At 34.0% G+C, this 24,278-nt stretch overlaps 4 protein-coding genes and 1 non-coding gene across 6 annotated transcripts; 4 read left to right on the forward strand and 1 right to left on the reverse strand.

The window, feature by feature from the left end:
- The first annotated feature begins 468 nt into the window (after nucleotides 1-468).
- On the forward strand, nucleotides 469-8,326 carry LOC111789413 (putative LRR receptor-like serine/threonine-protein kinase At1g53430). 2 transcript variants are annotated; one of them, XM_087121141.1, is made up of 24 exons: nucleotides 474-710; nucleotides 1,951-2,116; nucleotides 2,194-2,265; nucleotides 2,392-2,460; nucleotides 2,542-2,613; nucleotides 2,709-2,780; nucleotides 2,925-2,996; nucleotides 3,092-3,163; nucleotides 3,470-3,541; nucleotides 3,629-3,700; nucleotides 3,818-3,889; nucleotides 4,003-4,083; nucleotides 4,171-4,236; nucleotides 4,373-4,432; nucleotides 4,542-4,580; nucleotides 4,962-5,011; nucleotides 5,160-5,515; nucleotides 5,612-5,822; nucleotides 5,967-6,101; nucleotides 6,311-6,429; nucleotides 6,867-7,077; nucleotides 7,161-7,398; nucleotides 7,499-7,649; nucleotides 7,749-8,326. In XM_087121141.1, exons 1-24 carry the CDS (start codon nucleotides 590-592, stop codon nucleotides 8,157-8,159), a joined length of 3,060 nt encoding a protein of 1,019 aa, XP_086977267.1. In that variant the 5' UTR covers nucleotides 474-589; the 3' UTR covers nucleotides 8,160-8,326. The 2 variants fall into 2 exon arrangements, with proteins under 2 accessions (XP_086977268.1, XP_086977267.1); XM_087121142.1 differs by lacking the exon at nucleotides 7,749-8,326 and having other exon boundaries at nucleotides 469-710; nucleotides 7,481-7,616.
- A 179-nt stretch (nucleotides 8,327-8,505) lies between these two features.
- On the reverse strand, nucleotides 8,506-13,593 carry LOC111789414 (uncharacterized). The gene is made up of 8 exons (XM_023670181.2): nucleotides 13,213-13,593; nucleotides 12,474-13,114; nucleotides 11,303-11,542; nucleotides 10,485-10,574; nucleotides 9,833-9,982; nucleotides 9,562-9,686; nucleotides 8,980-9,109; nucleotides 8,506-8,813 (listed from the first exon to the last, which is right to left on the reverse strand). The coding sequence occupies exons 2-8, from the start codon at nucleotides 13,011-13,013 to the stop codon at nucleotides 8,688-8,690; spliced, it is 1,401 nt and encodes a 466-aa protein (XP_023525949.2). The 5' UTR covers nucleotides 13,014-13,114; nucleotides 13,213-13,593; the 3' UTR covers nucleotides 8,506-8,687.
- Nucleotides 13,594-14,835: 1,242 nt separating this feature from the next.
- Nucleotides 14,836-16,693, forward strand: LOC111787661 (protein DOG1-like 4). Its single transcript, XM_087121757.1, has 2 exons — nucleotides 14,836-15,302; nucleotides 16,280-16,693. Exons 1-2 carry the CDS (start codon nucleotides 14,913-14,915, stop codon nucleotides 16,559-16,561), a joined length of 672 nt encoding a protein of 223 aa, XP_086977883.1. The 5' UTR covers nucleotides 14,836-14,912; the 3' UTR covers nucleotides 16,562-16,693.
- A 1,909-nt stretch (nucleotides 16,694-18,602) lies between these two features.
- Nucleotides 18,603-19,553, forward strand: LOC111787662 (putative protein phosphatase 2C 55). The gene has a single exon (XM_023667680.2). The coding sequence runs from the start codon at nucleotides 18,646-18,648 to the stop codon at nucleotides 19,432-19,434; it is 789 nt and encodes a 262-aa protein (XP_023523448.2). The 5' UTR covers nucleotides 18,603-18,645; the 3' UTR covers nucleotides 19,435-19,553.
- A 969-nt stretch (nucleotides 19,554-20,522) lies between these two features.
- On the forward strand, nucleotides 20,523-20,593 carry TRNAG-CCC (transfer RNA glycine (anticodon CCC)). Its single transcript has one exon. It is a non-coding gene; the product is annotated as a tRNA-Gly (tRNA).
- Nucleotides 20,594-24,278: the final 3,685 nt, after the last annotated feature.

A 24,278-nucleotide genomic window follows, 5' to 3' on the forward strand; every position in this document is an offset into this window, starting at 1 on the left:
CATCCTTCAGCTCTTCGTCTATCAGCTTGGTCAACAAGCTCGTCAATCTCTTGCTGCCTAAATCTCTGCCATCTAGATCTTCATAGAATTCAAAATATATATATATATATATATATATATATATTTATTTGGAAAATAATGTTAATTTGGTAGTGCAGAATTTATTTTCTACACGAAACCATTTTTTTTTTTATATAGTTAAAAGTTGATTTTTCTCGGCCCGCCGACACCAATAATTTAAATTTTATGAAAATAAAATAAGAAATTTCATTACGCATATTAATAATTTTTTTTTTATATAATTAATAAATTTTTTACTTCAACCACCGTTGATAGAGATATTGGAATCATATATATAATTTAATTGATTTAAGTATTTTAAGTTGACTTGTAAATTATTATTTTTTAGAAATTAAAAAAAAAAAAAAAAAAAATTATAAAAGCTAAAACTATGTGCATTGAATTGTCGTTTTAGATATCTATTTGATGGTCAGCGGAGAAGTCTTCTTCCTTACATCTCTCACTCATATCTCCCTTTTTGGTTGCTCTGTTTTCTGTTGCTTTGTTGTGTTGATGTCCTTTTCGGAACATGGGTTTGAATTGTGTTCGTGTTCGTGTTCGTGTTCTTGTCTGTTGGTTGTTGTTGCTGCTGCTTTTCAGCTGCTTCTTCGGATTTGGATCGGATGCCCAACCTCTACCTCAACAAGAAGGTACCGTTTCTTATTATTCCATGCACGAATTTGGTTGTTTCGTTTTCTTTCTTTTGTGAAGTTTGATGTATCTATCCGCTTTTGGGCATTTTTTGAGACCTCGAACACTTTACTGTTGAGGATTATTGAGAGGAGTATGTTAGAAATCACGAACTTCTATAATATAATAATATTGTTCACTTTGAGCATAATCTCTCTTGGTTTCCCCTCAAAAAGTTTCATGCCAATGGAGATGTATTCCTTACTTATAAACTTATGATCGTCCTCTTAATTAGCCAATGTGTGACTCTTTCCCAACAATCCTTTCCTCGAACAAAGTACATCATAGAGTCTGCCCTTAATCGAGCTCGACTCATTTTGCTCGAGTCCTCGAATAAAATACATCATTTGTTCGACACTTAGTCACTTTTGACTACACCTCAAGGCTAGCAACTTCTTTGTTTGACACTTGAAGATTCTATTAACATGGCTATAACTCTGATACTATGTTTAAAATCACGAACCTCTACCATAATATCATATTGTCCACTTTAAGCATAAGCTCTCATGGTTTTGCTTTTGGTTTCCTTAAAAATGTTTCATACCAATAGAGATGTATTCCTTGTTTATAAACTCATGATCTGTAACGGCCCAGATCCACCACTAGTAGATATTGTCCTCTTTGGGTTTTTCCTTTCGGACTTCCCCTCAAGGCTGGCAAATCGTCCAGTGTCTGGCTCTGATACCATTTGTAACGACCCAGATTTACCGCTAGTAGATATTGTCCTCTTTGCGCTTTCCCTTTCGAACTTCCCCTCAAGGCTTTAAAATGTGGGGAAGGTTTTCACACCCTTATAAATGGCGGTTTGTTCTCCTCCCCAACCAATGTGGGACATCACATAATCATTCCTTTAATTAGCAAGGTAAGGTCTTTTGAGAAAACCAAAAACAAAACCATGAGAGCTTATGTGGATGTCCAAAGGAGGTGGGTTTGGCAGAAGTCCCACATTGATGGTAGAAAGAAAGAGTGTCAGCAAGGACGCTGGCTTTAAAATAGGGTGAATTGTGAGAGTCCCACAATGGTTGGTGAGGAGAACGAAACACCTCTTACAAGGGTGTGGAAACCTTCCCGGTCTTGAGGGAAGCCCAAAAAGAAAAGTCTAAGGAGGAAAATATCTGTTAGATTAGTCTAGAGCTATGAACCGAGCCAAAACCAAAGTTGTTAGAACATTTTTATGAGTTGTGATGGTGGATGCAACAGTGAAAGCCCTTCAAGCAATATCTGCAGAGCTGAAGAACTTGAATTGGAACGTACACCAAAATTCATGCATCAATGGCGATGGCTTCCATAATGAAACTATTGACCAACAGACCATGCGATTGGTGCACTGCAATTGCTCCACTGATTTTTGCAGAGTCACCAGGATGTAATAATCATACCCTTTTTTTCCCTTTCTTTTTAATATATCTTTAAAAGGTATTGAAATATTGAAATTTGTGACAGACAGCTTAAAACTCTGAATCTAGTTGGAGTATTGCCGGCAGCGTTTGCAAATCTTACTCAACTCTCGCAATTGTAAGTTGCAGATTACCACTGATTCCTTCATTGTTTTCGCTTTGATGTTGTTACGATCATGTTTAAATCGTGTAAAACTTGTATGGATTGATTCTAGCGTCTTCTTAATTGATTTCTCCCAAACAGAGATCTCACTCGCAATTTTATAAATGGATCGATCCCTAAGGATTTTGCTCGCATTCCTCTTGTTCGTTTGTAAGTTGTTCTGTTCTGTTTTTACGTGATTAGGGAATGATTTACTTGGTTGATGTTTATTCAATCGTGTCTTATGTGCAGTTCCATGCTCGGAAACCGACTCACTGGTCCGATTCCTCCAGAAATTGGCGACATTGCTTCACTTGAGGAACTGTAATACTTTCTTCCATCACTCTTTTATATTTATCGCATTGAATTCAATCTCCACCTGAACTGAAGTGTAGGGTAACGGTTCATTGAATTTACAGGGTCTTGGAGCAGAATCAGCTTGAAGGAAATCTACCCGCAAGCCTCGGAAAACTAAGCCGCTTGAAAGATCTGTGAGATTTCTCTTCGTTTTAGACAACAATCCCTAACATTTTTGTTCATTTTCATGGCGTTGATGGTTTACTTCTTGTGTTGGGTTTTTTTTTTTTTTTTTTTTTTTTTTGCCACTGATACAGCTTTGTTTACATTTTCTGCAGATTTCTTTCTGCAAATAATTTCACAGGCCCCATTCCAGAATCTTATGGAAACTTGAAGAACTTGACTGATTTGTATGTTATTTGTTGATACTCATCTTTGAACTTTTTTTTTTTTTTAATATTTTGCACAATTCATTTATTTTTTAACATTTTACATGTTCCTGCAGTCGTATAGATGGAAATGATGTATCAGGGAAGTTGCCTGAATTTATTGGCAACTGGATCAATCTTAAGCGATTGTAAGTAAAGAAAATTTATTTAATGATACTTTCAGAATGTAGTCTCACAGTTAATAACGGATGGAGATGGATACAAATTTGAAATACTTTTGTGATTTTATTTCTAATAACTGTCAATCACATTGTGGCGTTGAATAATTTCATAGATATTTGGTTTCCTTAGAAATTATAATATGCTTCTTTTTTCCGGTCTAAAATGGTCTCTTTCTCTTCAAGAGCAATAATATGTATCTAGTGCAAATTTATGCAATATCGTTATGTAGTTTTAGGATTTCTTTTCACTCGAGTATAATTGTTGAGATTCAGGGATATTCAAGGAACTTCTTTGGAGGGCCCCATTCCTCGTGCCATATCCGAGTTGAAAAGCTTAAATGCACTGTGAGATTGGTTTTCTTGACATTAGTGGTTGCTAGAATGTTTATCAATTTAAACAAGTAAAGAATCGTTATCTTTCTTGTTTGTCAGGAGGATAACTGATTTGAAGGGATCACCAATTAGTTTCCCCAATTTGACTCAATTGACATCTTTAGAAACATTGTAAGCAAAAGTTCAGAATTGTTGATTATTTATTATTAGTCGTTCCATTATAATTTATACTAGATTGTTTTTAATTCTTTTTGTTGATCTTAATCTCGCTTTTCTCCTGGTACGTAGGATCCTCAGAAATTGCTTAATTGAGGATACAATCCCCGATTATTTTGAAAAATTTAGTAGTTTAAGAACTTTGTAAGTTTCTGAACTTCTTCTCAGTTTTGCCTTCTTTCTTAAGAAAAAAAAAAAAAGAAAAGTGGACTGGGAAGTTAATATGATTCATTGATGGAACTTTTATCTCTCAATAGGGATTTAAGCTTCAACAGATTAAATGGTACAATTCCAGAGCCATTATTACGGAATCTATCAAACCGTGATGTTCATTCCTTGTAAGTTATTACTTATTACAGAGCAGTCTACATATTTGTTACTTGTTCTGGACATGCAAATTGAGATGATTTACGTACCTGGTTTAGGTTTCTAAATGACAACTTGCTTACTGGTCATTTACCAAGCTGGATTACAGGACGCAAAGGAAACATGTTAGTCTAATGCTTCGTTACATTTTTTTTTTCCCCTCCAAATTGTATTACATTATTGTTCTCATCTGTTCATGATGGGAAATTCTTTTTATCTTGCTCTTCAGTTGTTGCTAACGTTATTACAAATTCTTTGTAGGGATTTATCGAACAACAGATTTACAGGGTCGCCTCTTCCCCCTTGTTTTGATCCTAAAGTGTAAGTTATTTTACTCATATTCATTACCATGATAAAACGTCTGTTATCTCTGTAGAAAATGTAAATTGGCCTTGGCTTCACTGTGAACAAATCTATTTCCTTGGTACAGGAACTTGCTTTCTGGTTATTCAAATTCGAGTAATGAAAGGTAAGAGTCTTAACAAAGTTATAGCGCGTTTGGAGTAGTTTATGTAAAAACATGTTTTTGAAATCAAATTATTTTCCTTTACCTTCGGACTTTTTACTAATTCAAGTGTGTTTGATATAGCTTTTTGAGTGATCTTATAGAATCAGAAAGTGTTCTCTTTAAAGAAAACCGTAAGAAACAAAATGAATTTAAAAAAAAAAAAGACCATACTAATCTAAAACTATTTTTAAAAATACACTTGTGAAATGGATTATCTCAAAAATGACTTTAGATTGACTGAAAATCTTCCAAACATGTAGTAATTAAAAAGAAAAAAAAAACATATTATCAACTTTCATGTGTCATATGTGACAAGCAAGTTCTGAATTATCCAATTTGCAGTGTTCGTTGGTGCCTGAGGGGGGATCTCCCATGCGCAAGAGCAGTTCAATGTAAGTGAAGATCTAATTATGATTTTAACTTCTTTTGGAATTGTAGTCTTTTCTATATGTATATGCCAGTTTGCACGCAGCTTAACTAATCTCATGGGAGCTACCTAATTCTTGATTGAACTATTTGTTTGGTACATGGTTCTTGTAGTTCGTTCGTTGTTCATTAACTGTGGAGGACAGGAGACACACTTTAATGGTAATTTATACGAAGGGGATACGACTAGGGATGAGCAGTCCAAATTCTCTTTTTCAGAAAGATGGGGTTACAGCAGTACTGGTATTTTCATGGATAATGATACCGCTCAATACACAAGTAGCAATAATTCTCTTTTAGGCGTCTATGGGACAGCTCGACTTGCACCTGTTTCGCTGAAGTACTATGGATTTTGCTTGCAAAGTGGAAGTTACCATGTGAAGCTTCACTTTGCTGAAACAATGTTTACTGCAACTGCAGACCAAAAATTCAGTAGCTTGGGGAGGCGTATTTTTGACATCTCAATCCAAGTGAGTGGAAACACAATGACATATTAAATCGTGGGATTGTACTGTATTGCTGTTGGGTCTTTCTCTCTGTCTAGTAATTACTATTTACAAACTTAGTTCATTCTACAAGGAAAATTGATTGAAAAAGACTTTAACATAATGGAGAGAGCCGGTGGTGTTTATAAGAGCTATATTTTGGAAGTGCCTAATGTTATAGTAACTGGCAACACTCTTGAGATCCACTTATACTGGGCTGGTAAAGGAACAAATGCCATTCCATACAAAGGAGTTTATGGACCTCTGATATCTGCAATCACAGTTACATCAAGTAACCTTCATCCCTTATGCTAATCATTTCAGGTTTTCCTTGTCATGTGTTCTTGTCTACAACTTTCTTAGCACTGCCTTTTCTCTTTCAACAATTAATCTTTTGCCTATTTTGAATTGTTGTCGTCTTCTTTTGCTATTGTAGACCTTGATGAGGCAAAAAGGTTATCAGCTGGAGCTATTGCTGGCATTGTTGTTGGTACTTTTGTGTTGGTTGTTTCAGTATTGGTTGTTCTTCGAAGGAAGGGTTACTTAGGTGGGAGGGAAACTGAAGACGAAGGTAATATAAATAATTACAGGAGTAATCTATTTGTTTGAATTATGAAGTACATCTTTGGTAGTTTTATTCTTACCAACCACTTAAGGGAACGATTCAAGTTTGGACCGACCTGTTAACATTTGATATGTTCTTTGAGGAATACTTTTTTTTCTAACTCACATATTTCTTTGGTTTAAAAAAACTTTCATTCCTTTATATTCTTTTTACAGAACTTCGGGACCTAAAATTACAGACAGGTTATTTTAGTTTAAGACAAATCAAAGCAGCCACCAACAACTTTGACTCGGCACATAAGATAGGCGAGGGAGGCTTTGGTCCTGTCCACAAGGTATATCTGTGGAAACTCCATCCTCTTCTCTCTATGTTCGATCCTGATAGTATCGCATAACAACGCACACACTTGATTTAGATGAACACAAAGAACAGGAGAGAGAAATTGTAAAGGAGAATATTGGCTAGAGGTTTATATTGATGACTCAAAGTAGAAAATACTGATAATACAGAAAGTATATTTTCAAAGCACTAATTAAGGGATATATATATATATATATGGTTCTGTTTACTATATAGCTTTACCTGATATAACCATCTATCATGTATAGCTTTACCATATCCTTTTACTACATAGTTGTTTCCATATATAGCTTTGTTATATATAACCATTGAGTGAGCTAAGTAGCAGGCTCCATAACGAAACAGATTCTTCTTTCAACGTGCATGCGACTCCATATAAAATAACTTGAGTAAACAAAAAATATTTGGCAGGGAGTTCTGTCGGATGGCACTTCAATTGCTGTAAAGCAGCTATCCTCTAAATCAAAGCAAGGGAACCGGGAATTCATCACTGAAATCGGCATGATATCAGCGCTACAACATCCGAATCTCGTAAAGCTCTATGGTTGTTGTATTGAAGGAAAACAATTAATGCTTATTTATGAGTATCTAGAGAACAATAATCTTGCTCGTGCCTTATTTAGTAAGTGCCTTACATATATCTTTCATTGCTAGCTTGTTTCAGTTTCAAAATCGTTATAAATATTTTATGGTTTTCATTGCAAGACCCGGAGAAGCACTCACTCCATTTGGATTGGCCAGTAAGAATGAAGATATGCTTGGGAATAGCAAAGGGGTTGGCTTACCTTCATGAAGAATCTTCATTGAAAGTTGTTCACAGAGATATAAAAGCTACTAACGTGCTACTTGATAAAAGCCTAAATGCCAAGATTTCTGACTTTGGATTGGCTAAGCTTCATGAAGAGGAGAACACCCATATCAGCACAAGAATTGCAGGCACAATGTATCTCTCTTTCTCTATCTCATTCTAATGTTAATTTAGCTCAAACTATTAGATCAAGTTTAGTCCTTTCGCAATGAGATAGCTTTTGAATCTCTTGTAGAGGATACATGGCTCCCGAGTATGCAACAAGGGGTTATCTGACTCATAAAGCTGATGTTTATAGCTTTGGTGTCGTGGCCTTAGAGATTGTTAGCGGGAAAAGTAACACAAGTTGCATGCCACAAGAGGAGTTTGTTTTTCTTCTTGACTGGGTAACTAGTGCCTTTTCAAGTTCTTCCCCTTTTAGCCATCAATTAGTTTTTCTCTCTTTTACTTTTCCTCACACATGGAGTGTCTTATACTTGATGAAGGCTATTGTTCTACAAGAAGAAGGAAACCTACTCAAACTTGTTGATCCGAATCTTGGCTCAGAATACTCGAAAGAAGAGGTCATGAGAATGCTTCATATCACTCTCTTATGCACGAACCTATCTCCGACCCTCAGACCATCCATGTCTTCTGTGGTTAGCATGCTTGAAGGTAAAATCCCAACTGAAGTACCGAACATGAAGCGCAATGTAGGTGATCGAGATGCAAGGTTCAAAGCCTTTGAGAAGCTGTCACAGGACAGCCTAACAAGCATTTCAACATCTTCACGAGGCATTCAAATGCAGAGAAGCATGTTAATTGATGGACCATGGATCGACTCGTCGTCTACTTCTACCCAAAACAAGGACGAGACTCGAGACTGTTCTTCAACCAGAAGTCTCCTTCGAGACTGAATCAAAGGAAAACATCAAATTCATAGTGAGATGGATACATTTGTGACAATTATTATTTTACATACTTATCTGCCAAATAAACTGAATAAACTGGCTAGATGTGATTGATTTAAATTGGTTGAGTTAGACTAGTTGAATTAAAGTCGTGTCAAGAGTTGACCAAGTTCGATTAATATTTTTAGAAAAGGGTCACCTTCCATCTCAATCCACGACCGGGTGGAGTGTTTCAGCAACGACGACAGTGCGGGTTCACCCTCTAACGGCCAACAACATTTGCCAATCATCAATCGAACTATAATTAATTTATAGTACCAAATAGAATAACTCTGTTATGAACTCTGAAAAATTGATGAAATAGAAGTAGAAACCGCTTTAACATGAGAGAAGAAAAGAGAAAAGGGCCTGCCATGATTTACAGATGATGGCCTAATAGTTAACAAATATTCACCTATCACGTAAATAACAGAGAGCAGTTTTGAGACTACCTATACACTTGCAACTACCAAAAACGCAGGTTTCATAAGAAGATCAACACTCAATCCCAGTATTTATCTGAACAGAGAAAGAAGTTCGACGAATGTTTGAGAGTGGAGCATCAACTCTTACAACTACCCCGGAATTCCCAACGTTCCCGTTCCATTTCGACCTGCCGATCTGGATGCCGAGCAAGAAATCAAATAGAAGAAAGGAGACTGGCTAGTAGTGAAGATATTTATAATACGGTGCAAGAAAAAGGAGTCGATGGATAAATAATACAAGTAAAGGTGGTTATAGCTGTAAATAAACATGATCCACGGACAAAAGATAATTCAATACTTACAGAAATTGAAGCAAATGCAGAAGGATGGGCAATGGAAGAACAGCCGCACATGAGATTGAGATGTTCGTTCACTGAATGAACAATTTCGGCACGAACACCAGGATTGCTTCCCCCAAAAGTGGAACTCAAACTGATCATTTAAAATCAAACATTAGAGACAGAATGACCACCCGTCACAGGAGAAGCGAAAAAATGAAAATAAGTTTCCCTTGCAAGGATATCGAACTGAAAATCATGCCTAGTGCAAGCGGAAAAATGGAAGAGGAGAATTATACTTGCATCTGTACCACAACGTGAATTCTTTATACAACATGAGATAACAGTTTGAACTCTCATTTAATCACCAACTATCCACATCCAAACCTAAGGTGTTGAAAAAACTTTCCAAGTAATCACACAGCATAAATCAGTCTAGGAGACGAGTTTTGGGCGTATCCGTATGAAAGCATGTCAAGAGCCGGGTTATTTTCGTTGTTTGCAACAAATACTCATAGATTACATCAAAGTCCAAGCTGACATTTATTGCTATAATGGAAAAATATAGATGACTCGACTTTGATGAATAAGCATATATACACTAACCTGCATTGTAGAGTTGGTTTCACCAGAAGACCTGTTCTCTTCCAAGCCAATGATTGAGCAAGGTCCAAAGTAAATGATTTGTCAGGAAATTGCACCATTGGTGTTATTCGGGTTCCCCATTTATTCTAAGAAAATCGACGAGCACAAACAAGGCACCAACTTAGCAACACTAGGGCCCATACCCATACAAGTTCTTTAGGAAATTGAATTTGCAAAGGAGAACCAACTTTGTCTTCTTTTGTTGTAGGAATGAAATCAGGATATAACTAACCTTGCAACAGAAGCTGAATCTCATTTCTCCTGGATATTGACCTTGAGCTTGAAGGAGGCCTCCACAAAAGGGCAAAAATGCTGTTGTAGTTAAGCCTTCACCCGACACATAAGTCAACTGCCCGTTGGGGAACTGTAAATCAACAAAGGACTGGGAAGGAGGGAGGGGGAAGGTGATGTTACTCGACTGATCCAAAGGGTATGATAAACAAGAAATAGTTCTAAACTTTAAGGTCAAGCAATTGCCACTAGCCAGGCAATCCAAAAACAACATGAACAAAAAAAAAAAAGACCAAAACAAGAAAATTTATATCTTCATTTACTGGATAAGTAAAACATTGCTCCAAGATAGAGCCTTCTTTCTGATTAGTGTTTATTGAAAATACTTGAGCACTGATCCCTGATTCTGAAGTTTTAATATGGCAAACAACGTAAGAACTTTCGTATACATAATGTTGAGCAATTCTTTCCATTTGGAAGAGCATGTTCTGCACTTAGTGGGCCCCAAGATAGCTCTCACGACGCCAATTGCTTTTTGTTTAAAAAGATTACTTTGGTTTTCTTATGACACGGTTTTATGTCATATTGAAAACCAAACTACGTTCACCACAATTATTATGCTAATAGGAAATTAAATGGTTTTATCAACTTACACAAGCTGGGGGATTGAGACGAAGCATCGACATAAACAACCACCTTCTATGCTTTGACCAGACTGCTGGACATAGAGAATGCATTCCATTCTGATGATTCATGAAATAATAACATTAGAAGTTGGAATAAAGTAGGGTTTATATGAAAATGACAGTTCAATGTGTCATGTCACGGGCACTTGAAGAAGTAAAATTCAAAAGTTTCTCTAAAAGCAAAAACAATAGGCATTGAAAGTGAAAGAATGGTATTCATATTTCTAAGTCTCAAATTATGTACATCACATTGAGGGTCCCGATTGCCAAGTTAAAATACAGTACCTTTTACTAACGTAGCGTTTGATCAGACTAAACTAGAAAATTTCTACACATATTGCATGGAGAAACTCAAGTTCAACACTCACATCAGGATTGCAGAAAGGATTTTAAGACATGAAGAGCTATCCCAGATTTTGAACATTCATAAACTGAAAATTGGTGGTCAACGTGCTTTTAGAAAAAGTTTAAGCTGTCCATGATAAAATTGACAGCAATAGTCAATCAAATAGTGACAATCACATCTTTCTAAAGGGATAGCTATTGGTAGCAATGCAGAGAACTCCTTTAATATACATCCAACAAATAAGGTTGCTGTCGTGTAAAAAGACGCTTCTTGAAACCTAACTAAATCCTAACACTCCTAGCAGTAACAGCCAAACTATTCTGTTTGTTTAATTGAAAACAAAATAACTTCTGCACTTTGATTCTAACATGACTTCATTGTCCAAAATTTGACACGCGATTTAATTTTGATGCTACTAATCATATAAAGTAGGTGTTACCTTTCTATCATAACCGTACCAAAGCAAGTGTTGCTTTGATAAATGAACTGGCAAAAGAAGTGTCGAGTCACGAACAAAGAGTACTGGCCCAAGCTGCAGCAGAAATAAAGATGAGTTATCATTTCCAGATGCTGTTCTGCCATGTGATGCTTCTACTCTCCATAGATCTCCTCTGGCAACTAATGAACTTTCCACATCTCGTGATCTACTATCATACGTTGAAGAAATATTGATCGTGCTCTACACCCAAAGAACAATAATATTAAAGAGGAAACAGAAATCCTCAACCTACATAACTATGATTCAACACCACCACTATGCCCACACAAAAAAGATGAATAAATGCCATGGAATTGTAGGGTTTGGAAGAGAAGGAAAATACTAGCTGGGGAGATAAGATGATTGAACACAAAATTTGCTGAGATTTCCACTACAATTGGTAGAACATAAAGACAATCTAACTTTCAAAAAAACAGGATTAGAGGCTCCCTCAACTACAACGAGAAGTCACAAAGACGAACCAAGGATTGACAAAATTACTACATACAAAAAATGTATCAAGTTTTCATGGTCTCCCACAGGATAATTGTTTCGCTCACGTTATGATGTTGTCATAACCATATATTCTATTATTGACAGATAGTAACAGCTAACTATTTCAAAATGATTCCTCAAGCATGTCTCATCTCGTGAGAATGAGTAGTGCTCAAATCACAATAGTTTCCACCATGGACAACATAGCTATAATTTTTTCAAAACTTTCCTTCATTATTCTCAAGTCAATGGTTTCTTCCCCACATAATAATTATTATCTGTCTCTGTATAGGTGAGTTGTTGAACGTGATCATAAATGCACTAAGTTCGTGGCTGAACAGGCCACTGTAGGGCAGTGTATTAATAACTATTTAAAGAAGCCATTCAGAAAAGGAACTCCTGATCACTCTATTTGGCAGATTTGTGTTCGAAGAGGTCTCTGTTCTGTAATAAGCTATAGATTTAGACCACAATTAGTAGATTTAACAGGTCTTTAGCTAATGAAGAGTAAACCATTTTTGTCCTAGTCAAAATAGAACACCTGAAAGCAGTCATTGAAAAATTAATTATCTGCCGTACTGCCAATATCATGTCTGCAATTTGCAAATTAAATAAATGTTTATCACACTGCTATTACCTGTGCCCTTCCCAGATGTCCTATAGCCTTCAAATCAAAGCCAGATGCTTCATCGTCAACCATCGCATCTGAACCAGCATCATTGTCAGCAAGTTCAGAACTACGCAAGCGCTCTGTTAATGTTCCAAGATTCCCTTGAACAGCAACACCAATATCATCCCTCTGCCAACTCTTATCCCGATCCATCCTAATGGACCCTATTACATTCTCCTCAGGCCAAAATGGCATCGGCAGCTGTCTGAAAAATTGTTGTACCACACCATTCAAACAAGCACCAAAATCAGCGCTAGCTTGTCCAATCCTACTACCAATATCAAAAATCGAATCGTGGGCAGTCAACCCATAATCCTTGATACCAAAACTTTGTCCCGGAAATTCAAGATCAAAGAGCTTAGAATTTGGGGGATTTGGCCAGGGAAATGAAGGCGGCGGTATGTGAGAATGAATCAGTCCCGTGAAACCCTGAGCAAGACGGTCCGCGAAATCCTGACCATGCCTCTGCACCTCCTCCCAAGCTTCGAAGGATCTTTCTACGGACATTAGTGAAAGAATCCAAAACCTCCAACCTTATCTTACACCCACAACCTCTTCATACAAAGGGAGAAACGAACTTCCTCGATAAACTTAATGAGAAAGAGAACCTTCACGATGAACAAAGATCAACAATCTAGAAGTAAAATCAATCGACCAGCCTATCAAATAAAACAACAGCAGAAGAACTAGGGTAGAAGCATTTTACTTAGGGCACCAACAGAACTCCAGAGAATCGAGTAAGAATCGAGTAAGAATCTTGCATCTCCAGCTCCACAACCGATCAATTCCTCCTCAAACACCAAACGAACTAAAACAAGAACTGGAATCGATCCCGGAATTCAATTTCCAAACAAATAAACCAATGAACTAGGTTACAGAAGACGCAAAAGGGAGCAGTTAGAAATGAATTTTGAAATTCCAAACACCAGGGGAATTGCTCGAAGTGAGAAGTAGGGTTTTAGGATTGGGAATTGAAGAAGGTAAACATGAAGAAGGCGAGGAAGGATTGGAAAGCGAAGGGTTTGTTCTTCAGAACGCCAAATTAGCAACGCGGTCGGGACGGTATTCGTTTGTATATTCATAACGCAGGACGTCAGCCATTAAACCTGTGGCTGATTCTAATGAGTTGTCCGGATTTTTTTAATGCGGAGAAACGCTAGAATCACCTGCCCGCGGACGCTAACTATGTCACAGCCAATCGGATGTGAGAATAGATTCTGGTCTTCCTTTATTCTCTTTTGGGTAACGACAAGACGCAGGAATTTGGTCCAATCTTCGTCCGACACTTAAATGTCATTTAGCCGCTAATTGGTCGCACGTGCCACGTAAGATTAATTAATTTTTTTTAAACTAAATTTATAAAAATATTCATAAATTTTGTAATTTCACCATAATATATATATATATATTACTTTTAAATTTATATGACCTTTAAAAAAATTTATTAAGTTCTTTCACTTTCTTTTTTTTTTTTTAATAATTCAAAAATATTTTTATCATTAATATAATATTTTAAAAGTAAGCTCAACACTTTATATCTTTAAAATTAATTGTATAGTTAATATATTGTAATATTTTTAATGTTATTTTTTAAAAATTAGGGAGTATTTTTTAAATGCTATGGATTTTTTTTTTAGCTTTTTTTAAAAAAATAAAAATAAAATATTAGTGAAATTTTAAAAGTATTTTTTAAACAAAATATTAACTGTTTTGATCCCAATTAATGATAATGACATTTTTTTTAGTTTTTTATAACAATTAAGACTATTTTTAAATGAAATATTAATTTTCCATTAAACTAATTGTAATGGTATTTTTTTTTAAAACAAAATTTACATGCTAGTGACGGTGACACTAATGGTATGAAGACCAACCCATTGTCAGATAAGTGCTCGTATTATTGCCACAATAACAAGCTCCTCAACATGATTGACTAAATTAATAAAGATACCCTTAAATTATATTTATATACCTTAATAAGATTTCAATAATTTTCTTAAACTTTTAAAAAATTTAAAAATATCCATTAATATTTTTAAAAAATACCCTTTTAACCTTAAAAAGTGTTTGGAAAATACAACATTAAAAAATACAAAAAGAAATTAATTAATACTCTTGGTAAAAGATTTAAAAATATTCCTAGAAACAATTTTTATTAAAATGTTTAGAGATAATTTATGAGATATGAGTAAAAAAAAATTAATAAAATGAAGAAGGTAAATGCTACGTGTTTTTATAATGTGACCAATTAAAGTTGGACACGTTTCGTACGGCTGTTCTCCATTTAGCCGACTCACCCTTCCCGTTGAAGACAAAAACTAGAAGAAACAAAAGCTAAAAGGCCGCAGTTTCAGTTCCTCCTTCTTCAGATCTCTGTTTCTCTCGTAACCTCTCGCCGGAACCCAAATGAGCGGCGGGCTCAACTTCACCAGCTTCTACGCCACCTGGTTCGACCACCTCCGCCACCTCATCCACCAGCTCTCCTCCACCCCCACTGAGCACCACCTCGTCCACACCATCATCTCCCACTACTCCGAGTACTTCCGGGTCAAGTCCCTCGCCGCCGAGCAAGACCCTCTCTCCCTCTTCTCCGCCCCCTGGGCTACCTCCTTTGAACGCTCCCTTCATTGGGTAGCTGGTTGGCGTCCCACCACTACTTTTCATTTGATTTACTCCCAGTCAACCATTCTCTTTCACTCCCAGATTGCCGATATTCTTCACGCTCCCCGCACCGGCGACCTTGGCGACCTCTCCCCCTCCCAGTTCCGCCGTGTCAGCGAGATCCAGTGCCAAACGGTAAATACCCTCTTCATTATTATTATTATTATTATTATTATTATTATTATTTTTTCTTTTTTTTTGTCGACCGTCCGAACCCACCGATAGCCATATTGTCATATTTGGGCTTTACTTTTCAAACTTCCTCCAAGGCCTAAACACGTCAGGTAAAGAAAGGTTTACACATCTTTCTAAAGGGTGATTTATTCGCCCAATTCATCTCTTCAAGGCCCAGCGTCCCTCATTCCTCCAAGGCCTAAACACGTCAGGTAAAGAAAGGTTTACACATCTTTCTAAAGGGTGATTTATTCGCCCAATTCATCTCTTCAAGGCCCAGCGTCCCTCATTTCTTTCTCCAATCGATGTGGGACCGCCACCAAATCCACCCCTTCAAGATCCAGTGTACTTACTAGCACGCCACCTCGTGTCTACCCTTCAGGGAACAGTCTCCTTACTGACACATAGTTCGGTGTCTGACTCTAATACCATTTGTAATGACTCTAACCCATCGCGAGTAAATATTGTCCTCTTTGAGCTTTCCTTTTCAAGGTTTCCCTCAAGTCATTAATATGTGTCTACGATCGAAAGGTCTTCACACTCTTATAAAGGGTATTTCGTTCTCCTCCCCACATAACATAAAAGAAACTCAGAGTGTAGAATAAATTAACTTAAGTATACAGTAACTTTACTAGAATTATTTGATTTTACCATAATGGTTAGTAGAATAAGCTACAAAGTAACCTTAGTAGTAAATTTAGCAGAATTGTTAATAGAATTATTTGATTTTACCATAATGGTTAGTAGAATAAGCTACAAAGTAACCTTAGTAGTAAATTTAGCAGAATTGTTAATAGATTTAGTAGAATAAATTATTAACTAATATTAACTGAATTGAATGGTTAGTAGTGGACCAAGTTTAAATTTTGTGGTTGAATTGAAAATTGTTTCAACATATTTCGATCAAGATCAAGGGTCATATTTGAGGTTTCATGCAGGTGGAGGAGGAGAATGCGATAATGGATGAGCTATCGGAGTGGCAAGACGAGGAGAGCGAGCTGATGCAGAGGAGGGTGGAGGCGTCGGGGAAGGGTGAAGGTCTGGTTAGCATTATAAAGAAAGCGGACGCTCTACGGCTGCGGACACTACAGAAGGTGGTGGAGCTTCTCACGCCGAAGCAGGCGGTGGAGTTCCTCATCGCCGCCGCCGAGCTCCAGTTTGGTGTTCGGGGGTGGGGGATGAATGAGGACCGTCAACGTGGCAATCATCCAGACACCTAAAACAATTTTAAATAAATTTGAGTTATAAAACCCCTCTATTTACTTATTATTACAAATTTTATGTCATTTTAATTATATTACTTTATGAATATATCTTATGAACATCACACGCACAAAAAAGACAAAACTGAGGCCAATTTAGTAAAAATGTAGGCCAATTGTACAATGAATCATTCCTGGAATGACACGTGTCATACATGCAAGCGTTTCATCTTGCTTCAATGACGTGGCCTGGGACAATTATGCTGACGTCAGAAACTTCTAAAATAATAAAAAATTCAAAGAAAAAAGAAAAAGGGAAACTATTTCAGTGACATTTTATTTAAAAATGATATAAGAAAATAATTGTTTAAATTATATATTTTTCAATAAATAAATAAATAAAGCTAAATATATAGGGTTTTCTTAATTTCACAATGATTTTCTAATTTTATTTTAATATTTTAGAGAAAAAATTGGGCTACGTGTCAAATTCTCAATGTGACCTTTATTTTTTTTTTATTTCTTTTATTCTTATGGGCATATATTCTAAAAAAAATCTCTCCAATAATATCCTATGATTTTTGTAAATATTAAGTAATCTATTTTAATTTTTTATAATATATATTTATCAAGAATAAAATTTTATACGATATAATGAAAATGTCAATTTACTCCTTACATCGATGAATTTAATAACATGATTTAAAGCTCCAATTTCATTTTGACAAATAATTCTGTAAATTTATTTAAAAATTCTATTTTAATACCAATTATTTTTTTAAAATTAAATTGGTAATTGTCCAATAATGAACATTGATAGAAATTAAAAAATGGAAATAACAATATTTTTTGCATGTGTGAATTGCTAGTTTTCAAAAACGAAAAAAAATGAGATTGATCACTTTTATAAGGAATAGAATTGTCGAAGTGATTCCCAATTTTAGAAATGTATCATATATTTTATTCTCGTTCCTTAATGTTCGTAAGTACACTGAATTCGAGTGTTCCTTAAAGTGATCGAGTATATATTTACTTTTTGAATTAAAAAAAAAATTAATTTCACCCCATTTCAAATTAAAGAAATAATGTGATGATCACTATGATTGGCATGCGATTATTGTTATGTTATTTCCCTTTTATTTTCAACTTTTATTAATAATTTATTTTCTATAATTTTATATAATTTTAAAAAATATTAAAAATGTTAGGAATATTGATATGAGATGGACAAGGAATAAAAAAATTAGGATTCTCTTATAATTTGGTTGTTATTATAATCAATTATGCACCAAATAAATCATTTGTCTTAAAATATGTTTTAGTTTTAAAAATTTGTAATCGTGTTTTTTAACTAAAATTTTTTTTTAGAACTTTTTAAAAAAATTTAAAATATATTTTTGATAGAAATTATTAATATTTTATTTAAAAAAGTATAATTAACTTTTAAAAAATATTTCTAACCGTACATAAATTTTATTAATATCTGAACATTTTTTAAAAGTTAACTAATACTTTTATCATTAGTATAAGAACGACACCAATATTATTATAATTTTAAAAATACCCATAAACTTTTAAAAGTAACATTAATACGTTTCAATTTAAAAGTATTATGTATTATTATTATTATTATTTTTTAAAGTTTAGGTTTATTATTTAGATAAAGTACTAAATCGGGTTTTTTTATTTTTATTTTTATTAATTTAGTCTAAATAAAATATTAATTAAATAGTGATAATTCAGTCTATAACTATTAAATTTAAAAGTGGAAAAAAAAGATTACAAGTAGTTCAAAATTGCATGGATCAAAGGAAAGAAAAAAAATAAAATAATAAATCATAATTTAACGGAAAATTAATTAATTTTTTTTTAAAATCCTTAAATCTTAATTAATCATAATTTGAAATATCAATAAATCTAAAAAAATAAAATCCCCCAATCTTCCATCTTGTGGAAGGAAACCACGAAATCAACATCTATAAAAGCCCTCCACGACTCCGTTCTCAACCACAAATTTATTTCTCAATTTCCCTTCGCAAATTTCCGATTTCGTTTTCTCTCATATTATTCGCAGAAATTTCAGTTCCATATCCCAAGCCACTATGATCTCAACCAAGCGTTCTTCTACTCCTTTCACCGCCGAGCCGGAGTTGAGAATCGACTTCGGATCCTCCTATATTCCTAAGCGAAACTCCTTCGGACCTCTAGGAGAAGACGCTCACTTCATCTCTCACTCCAGGAACATCTTCGGAGTCGCAGACGGCGTCGGCGCTTGGGCGGAGGAAGGCATCGACGCTGGAGAGTACTCCAGAGCGTTAATGGCGAACTGCGCTGCCGTCGCGGCAGAGGAGACAGATCCGAGGCGGATTCTGACGGAAGGCTACTTGAAGACGAAGTACATAATCGGATCCTCCACGGCCTGCGTAATCGCTCTCAGGAACAATACGCTACACGCGGCGAACATCGGCGACAGCGGATTCATGATCTTCAGAGAGAAGAAGCTCGTTTTCGTATCGGCGACGCAACAGCATCGATTCAACTGTCCGTATCAATTAACCGGCGGATTTTCTCTCAGCCTGCCGGTACAGCCTTGGGAGTGTAGAGTGGAGGTTTATGCCGGAGATATCATCGTCGCTGGTACGGACGGGCTATTGGACAACGTTTTCGCTTGCGAGATCGAGAAGATTCTGAAGGAAGAGGAACGAGTTGACTCGGGGAAATTGGCGTGGCGATTGGCCGAGTTGGCGTTGAGCAACTCGCTCGACAAACGTCGAACGACGCCGTTTTCAGTTGGTGCTAGAGAGGCCGGGTTTTTGTGTGACGGAGGGAAGATTGATGATATTACGGTGATCGTGGGAGAAGTTCAAGAAGCCAAGGCAAAATATTCGTGAGGTTTTTATTATTTGTTTTTTTTAATATTTATATAATATAATATATATATATATATATTAGAAATTCGACTCATCTTATATTTAATAAATCTAATAAAAATGTAGAACAGTTTAATTGATATGTGATAATTTTTTTTTATTTATTAGTGAAAGTTCAAATCTAAAAAGTATTTTGGAATATCACTTTTAAATTCTATAAATTTGTACGTATACTAAAAAGTCATCAAATTTTATTTTATTTATTTATTTATTTATTTTTAATTCATGAGATGATATTTTGTTAGTTTTCTTTAATGGATAAGCTAAACATCTAATCTTTCAAAATAATTAGGATGACTAAATTTAGATAATTTACTCAAACTCATTTGAATTTAATTTTTTTCTTATTTTTTAATTTAAACATAAATAAAAAATTCAATACGCATAACAATTGTTCTTATCATAATATAGAATATTTAGACTAAATATACTATTATTTATTTATGCCTGAGTTCGTGTTTATTTGATTTTTAAATTTTAAAAACTATTTAATATATTCGAATATAAGATCCATAATATAACGGAATCTCTAATAACTATAAAATTGAATTCTATAACGGAGAATAAAGATATAGTTATTGATATTAATAGTAAGATTATAATTTCTTAAATATCAATATCAATAAAATATAGATATCAACAATTTTTTTTTTTTTTTTTTTTTTTTTTTGTAAATAAAAAATTGTTCAAATTAATATTAGAGTTATTTTTACTTCCAAATTAAGCTATAGTTCTTATTTTTACTATTTACGTTTATATTGTGATAAAAAATAATATTTTTCTATGTTTTATGGAAATTAGAGCTATGAATGAATCTTAGATATTTGTATGGATCTTTCAATTTATAGTTTATAGTTATATCTATATGTTAATAGATATTTTTATTTTTTAATTTTTAATTTTATGTTTGGGGTTAAAAATTTAAATAAACATCGAACAAGATACAAAATTGAAGACCTATTTATAATGATTAAAGTAAATAGGTTTAACGTTAATGGAAATTTATAATTATAAGTTAATAAATTAACTTATTGACTTACGAGTCAAAAGCGCATCTAGTGTAGTGGTATCATAGTACCCTTCCACGGTACTGACCGGGGTTCGATTCCCTGGATGCGCATATATTTCTTTTCAATTTTTTTTTATTTGTTTGGGGCTTTTTGACGAATATTTAATTTGATATAGCTATTTTAAAAATTGATATTTTTCAAATACAGTAATTTTTTTTAATGGGTCAAAATTCAACTCTACTCAACTCAATTACAAGAGGTGATATGCAGCTAAATAGTGTCCAACTCGACTATAAGAGAAAAAAATGTATGAGTTGGTCGAAGACAAATCGTGCCTAACTCGACGGCAAGAGATGACAGACAACAAAATAGTTTTACATGTGAGACGACCTACCCTAAAAATTCACTGAGTATATTATCTCTTCATAATTTTTAAAAATATTTGTTGGATAACTATGAGTTGGTGTTAATATAACACATGTGGAAGCAATTTGGATCTTAGGCACTTTTAGAACATCAATTATTGTAAATAACTAGCATGTTCATAAGTATTAAAACTTAATGAGTTTAAACACTAACCTTTTGTAGTTCAAACTCCTTTTGCTTCACGAACCGATTTCGAACCACCACTAGTGTCTTCTCCACTATCCTCCGGCCTTAGAACGGGATTGTGGAATCCGGTGAGTGACTAAACTTGGGAGGGATTTTGTATATGTGAAAGAGAGTGTTTGTCTCAAGGTTTTTCATCAAGATGAAGAAGAATTCCTTCCAAGTATCATGATCACTCTATTTAAAGAGTCAAGTTTGCATGTTCATGCAAACTTGAGATCACCAAATTTTGACACTTAAAATTCCACTCAAATGTTTGGGATTATGTGGCAAGCATGCATGTTTGAGTTAACCAAATTTTGACACTCAAAATTTCACTCAAACTTGTGGGGTTTATTTGGCAAACATGCAAGTTTGGTTAAACCAAATTTTGACACCTCAAAATTCCACTAACATGGATTTTTCCATTAGATGAAAGTCAACATTTTGACTTTCTTCATTTTAATTCAACAATTAATTTGAATAATGAATTTCAAATTAAAGTAACATTAAATGATTAATTAAACTATCTAATTAATATTTAATATTAATTCAAATGCCAATCCCAATCAATTCCGACACATAATTGATTAAGATATTTAAATCTTATTTAAATATCTCAGATTCTCTCTTTTCGTTTAATTCGTAAATAAAACAAAATTGCGGTTAAATATATCGTATATATGTAACGCATATTCCCTAATTTGAATTCGAACACTTCGAACTCACTCGTCACACTGTTCTATGGTTTAGTCCGATATGAGCTAGCAGAGGGACCTAATGGACCTATAGATCATGGGCTCCAACGATCCAAGATTAACCGATTAAACTCATTAACCTGGTTAACCAACATTCGTTAACTACTAGGACACTCCACTATAGCCTAGTAGTTGCACTCCCCTCACTATAGATATATTTCTGTCCATCTGATATAACCATGATTAGTAAGTCGATCCTTCACAGGTTGTTCGTAACTAGAGCTGGGTCAATTTACCGTTTTACCCCTGAAGTTACTTCTTGTTCCTTATGTCTCACTGATCCTCTAATGAACAATTGGTTTGTGGTCCAACCAGTAAACCGAATCCCTCTCAGGCCAATGAGAGGGTGGGACCCCTTGTTCAAGACCTGGAGTCAGTGCTTAAGGGAACTACCTTTCTTCTATCCCTAAAAGTGGGTAGGAGTGAATTCCGTCTTGCACCCCACGTCCCCAGCCATTCACCCAGTCTTACCCCTGAAATGGGAGGCCTGTTGAGTCGGCGAACTAGAGCCACTCTCACCCATGCAAATCTAAGGATAATTCCGAATAAACAGGAGTTCATGGTTAGCTCAGAATTAAAACCGAGTTACCTAGGTTATCGAATGAAAAGAAAATCAGTCTCAACAGTAAACGACTTTATAAAGTGAGAGTGGTTTTCTTCATGGTCCGATCTTATGCAATACTCATTGCATAGGACGCCCCCACTCACATGTCTCCACATGTACAATTTAGTGATCACATTGTTTATATCATATACAAAAGTGGGCCGCATCCATAGTGTCCCCAGAATAAGGTACTCAGTCTTATCCTTATACTATAGATCATTTTGACTATATACTTGAACTTGATCCACTCTTATGTCTCTAGATATAGTTCAAGTAATCATACTATAGCCAAAGTGTTCTTAGTTTATTGGATTTAGATTAATGATCGTAAAGTTCACTCTATTCAATAACAATTTTTTATTGAATAAACATCAATAATAACTTTATTGAAAATAGAATATATCTTTGTTTACAAACTATGAGTTTTAGGACATAAAACCCAACACTATGATGTTTAATAAATCATTGTACTTATAACATAAAACAGGCACGTTAGCATCGAATAAAGATTATATCTAAAGAGCCCCATCTTGGTGTTTATTTTATTTATTTTACATTTAAAAAAAAATACCAACAATTTTCTTTCTTCTTTTTTACTTTTCTTAAAGGGTTGGAAATTTAAATAATTAAAATAAAAAAAAATTGTAATTTCTTTAAAATAAAAAAATAAAACTACAATTATTTCAAACAATAAAATTTAAGTATTTTTTTATTCTCTTATAAAACAAAGCAATTACATTTTTTTAAATATTAAAAATTAATTATTTTCACTACCATATAAAATAAATTAATTTGAATTTGAATATGTAAAATAAAAGGCAATAATATATAATTATCTTCTAAAAAGTACAAAATGGGTTATATCTTGACACAAACTAAAAACGTTTTTTTTTTTTTTTTATCTTGACTAGTTAATTATCATTTGTTGACGTTAAATAAATAAAATTTTGATTTTAATTAATTAACACATGAATAAGTATTCTCTTTTTTTTTTATTGTTCTTTTTATTTTAAGGATCGAAATCAAACTATTGACATTTTAGATGATTAGTTTTGTATTTTTTGTTTGTTCATATTAGAGCATGAATGTGTATTTTTATTACCAATGAATTTTAAATTACAATTTTGGAGAACTTTTAGCAAACAATATCAAAGAATCGAATTGATTTTATTCTAATTGATTTTATTCGCGTTACTTTGAGACTTAAGAAAATTAAAGAGAAATTACAGTCACAATCAAAGAAGATTGATGTGTGTTGGATCGACTCCAGCTCGAGTTGACCTTTTTCAAAAACGTTTAAGATCGAAAATCTCAAAAATTTATGTATATTTTTTCTTTTGAGATTCTTCAACAAAAGTGTAAGAGTTTCTTTTGAGATTCTTCAACAAAAGTGTAAGAGTTCAAATCAATAGTTGTAAGTGGTAGATATTGAAAAAAAAAAAGTGTATACTTTTGAACTTTTGTCGTCTATTCATCATCGTTCGAGAACTTAAAATTTTGTTTGATAATCATTTAATTTTTAATTTTTGAAAATTATGCTTATAAATATTCCTTTCATATATATATATATAGTTTTGTTGGAAGTTTTGATTAAAAAAATATATATATATTTGTAATAATTCAAGTCTATTGTCCACTTTGACCTATTATGTAGTCGACCTCACAGTTTTGAAACGTGTCTACTAAAAAGATGTTTCTACATTCAAAAAATGTTTGTTCTCTCTCCAAATGAAGTGGGATCTCATATTATTAAAATTTGATTTTATATTTTAATGTTAGAAAATACGAACAACTTTCAAAAAGGAAAAAAAAAAAAAAAATCAAATAGTTATGATTTTGTCCATT

This window comes from Cucurbita pepo, chromosome 2 (genome assembly GCF_057944985.1).
Source record: "Cucurbita pepo subsp. pepo isolate OVF chromosome 2, ASM5794498v1, whole genome shotgun sequence".
In the NCBI taxonomy this organism is placed as follows: domain Eukaryota; kingdom Viridiplantae; phylum Streptophyta; class Magnoliopsida; order Cucurbitales; family Cucurbitaceae; genus Cucurbita; species Cucurbita pepo.

Excerpts from the sequence above, each read along its gene's own strand:
- LOC111789414 (XM_023670181.2), bottom strand. The coding sequence starts at position 13,013 with ATGTCCGTAGAAAGATCCTTCGAAGCTTGGGAGGAGGTGCAGAGGCAT. Across the intron at positions 11,543-12,473 it reads GACATCTGGGAAGGGCACAG|AGCACGATCAATATTTCTTC; the intron begins GTAATAGCAGTG and ends CTTTGGGTGTAG. Across the intron at positions 9,983-10,484 it reads GTCTCAATCCCCCAGCTTGT|TCCTTTGTTGATTTACAGTT; the intron begins GTAAGTTGATAA and ends CCTCCTTCCCAG.
- LOC111787661 (XM_087121757.1), top strand. The coding sequence starts at position 14,913 with ATGAGCGGCGGGCTCAACTTCACCAGCTTCTACGCCACCTGGTTCGAC. Across the intron at positions 15,303-16,279 it reads GCGAGATCCAGTGCCAAACG|GTGGAGGAGGAGAATGCGAT; the intron begins GTAAATACCCTC and ends GGTTTCATGCAG.
- LOC111787662 (XM_023667680.2), top strand. The coding sequence starts at position 18,646 with ATGATCTCAACCAAGCGTTCTTCTACTCCTTTCACCGCCGAGCCGGAG.
- LOC111789413 (XM_087121141.1), top strand. The coding sequence starts at position 590 with ATGGGTTTGAATTGTGTTCGTGTTCGTGTTCGTGTTCTTGTCTGTTGG. Across the intron at positions 2,461-2,541 it reads CGCATTCCTCTTGTTCGTTT|TTCCATGCTCGGAAACCGAC; the intron begins GTAAGTTGTTCT and ends TCTTATGTGCAG. Across the intron at positions 3,164-3,469 it reads TGGATCAATCTTAAGCGATT|GGATATTCAAGGAACTTCTT; the intron begins GTAAGTAAAGAA and ends GTTGAGATTCAG.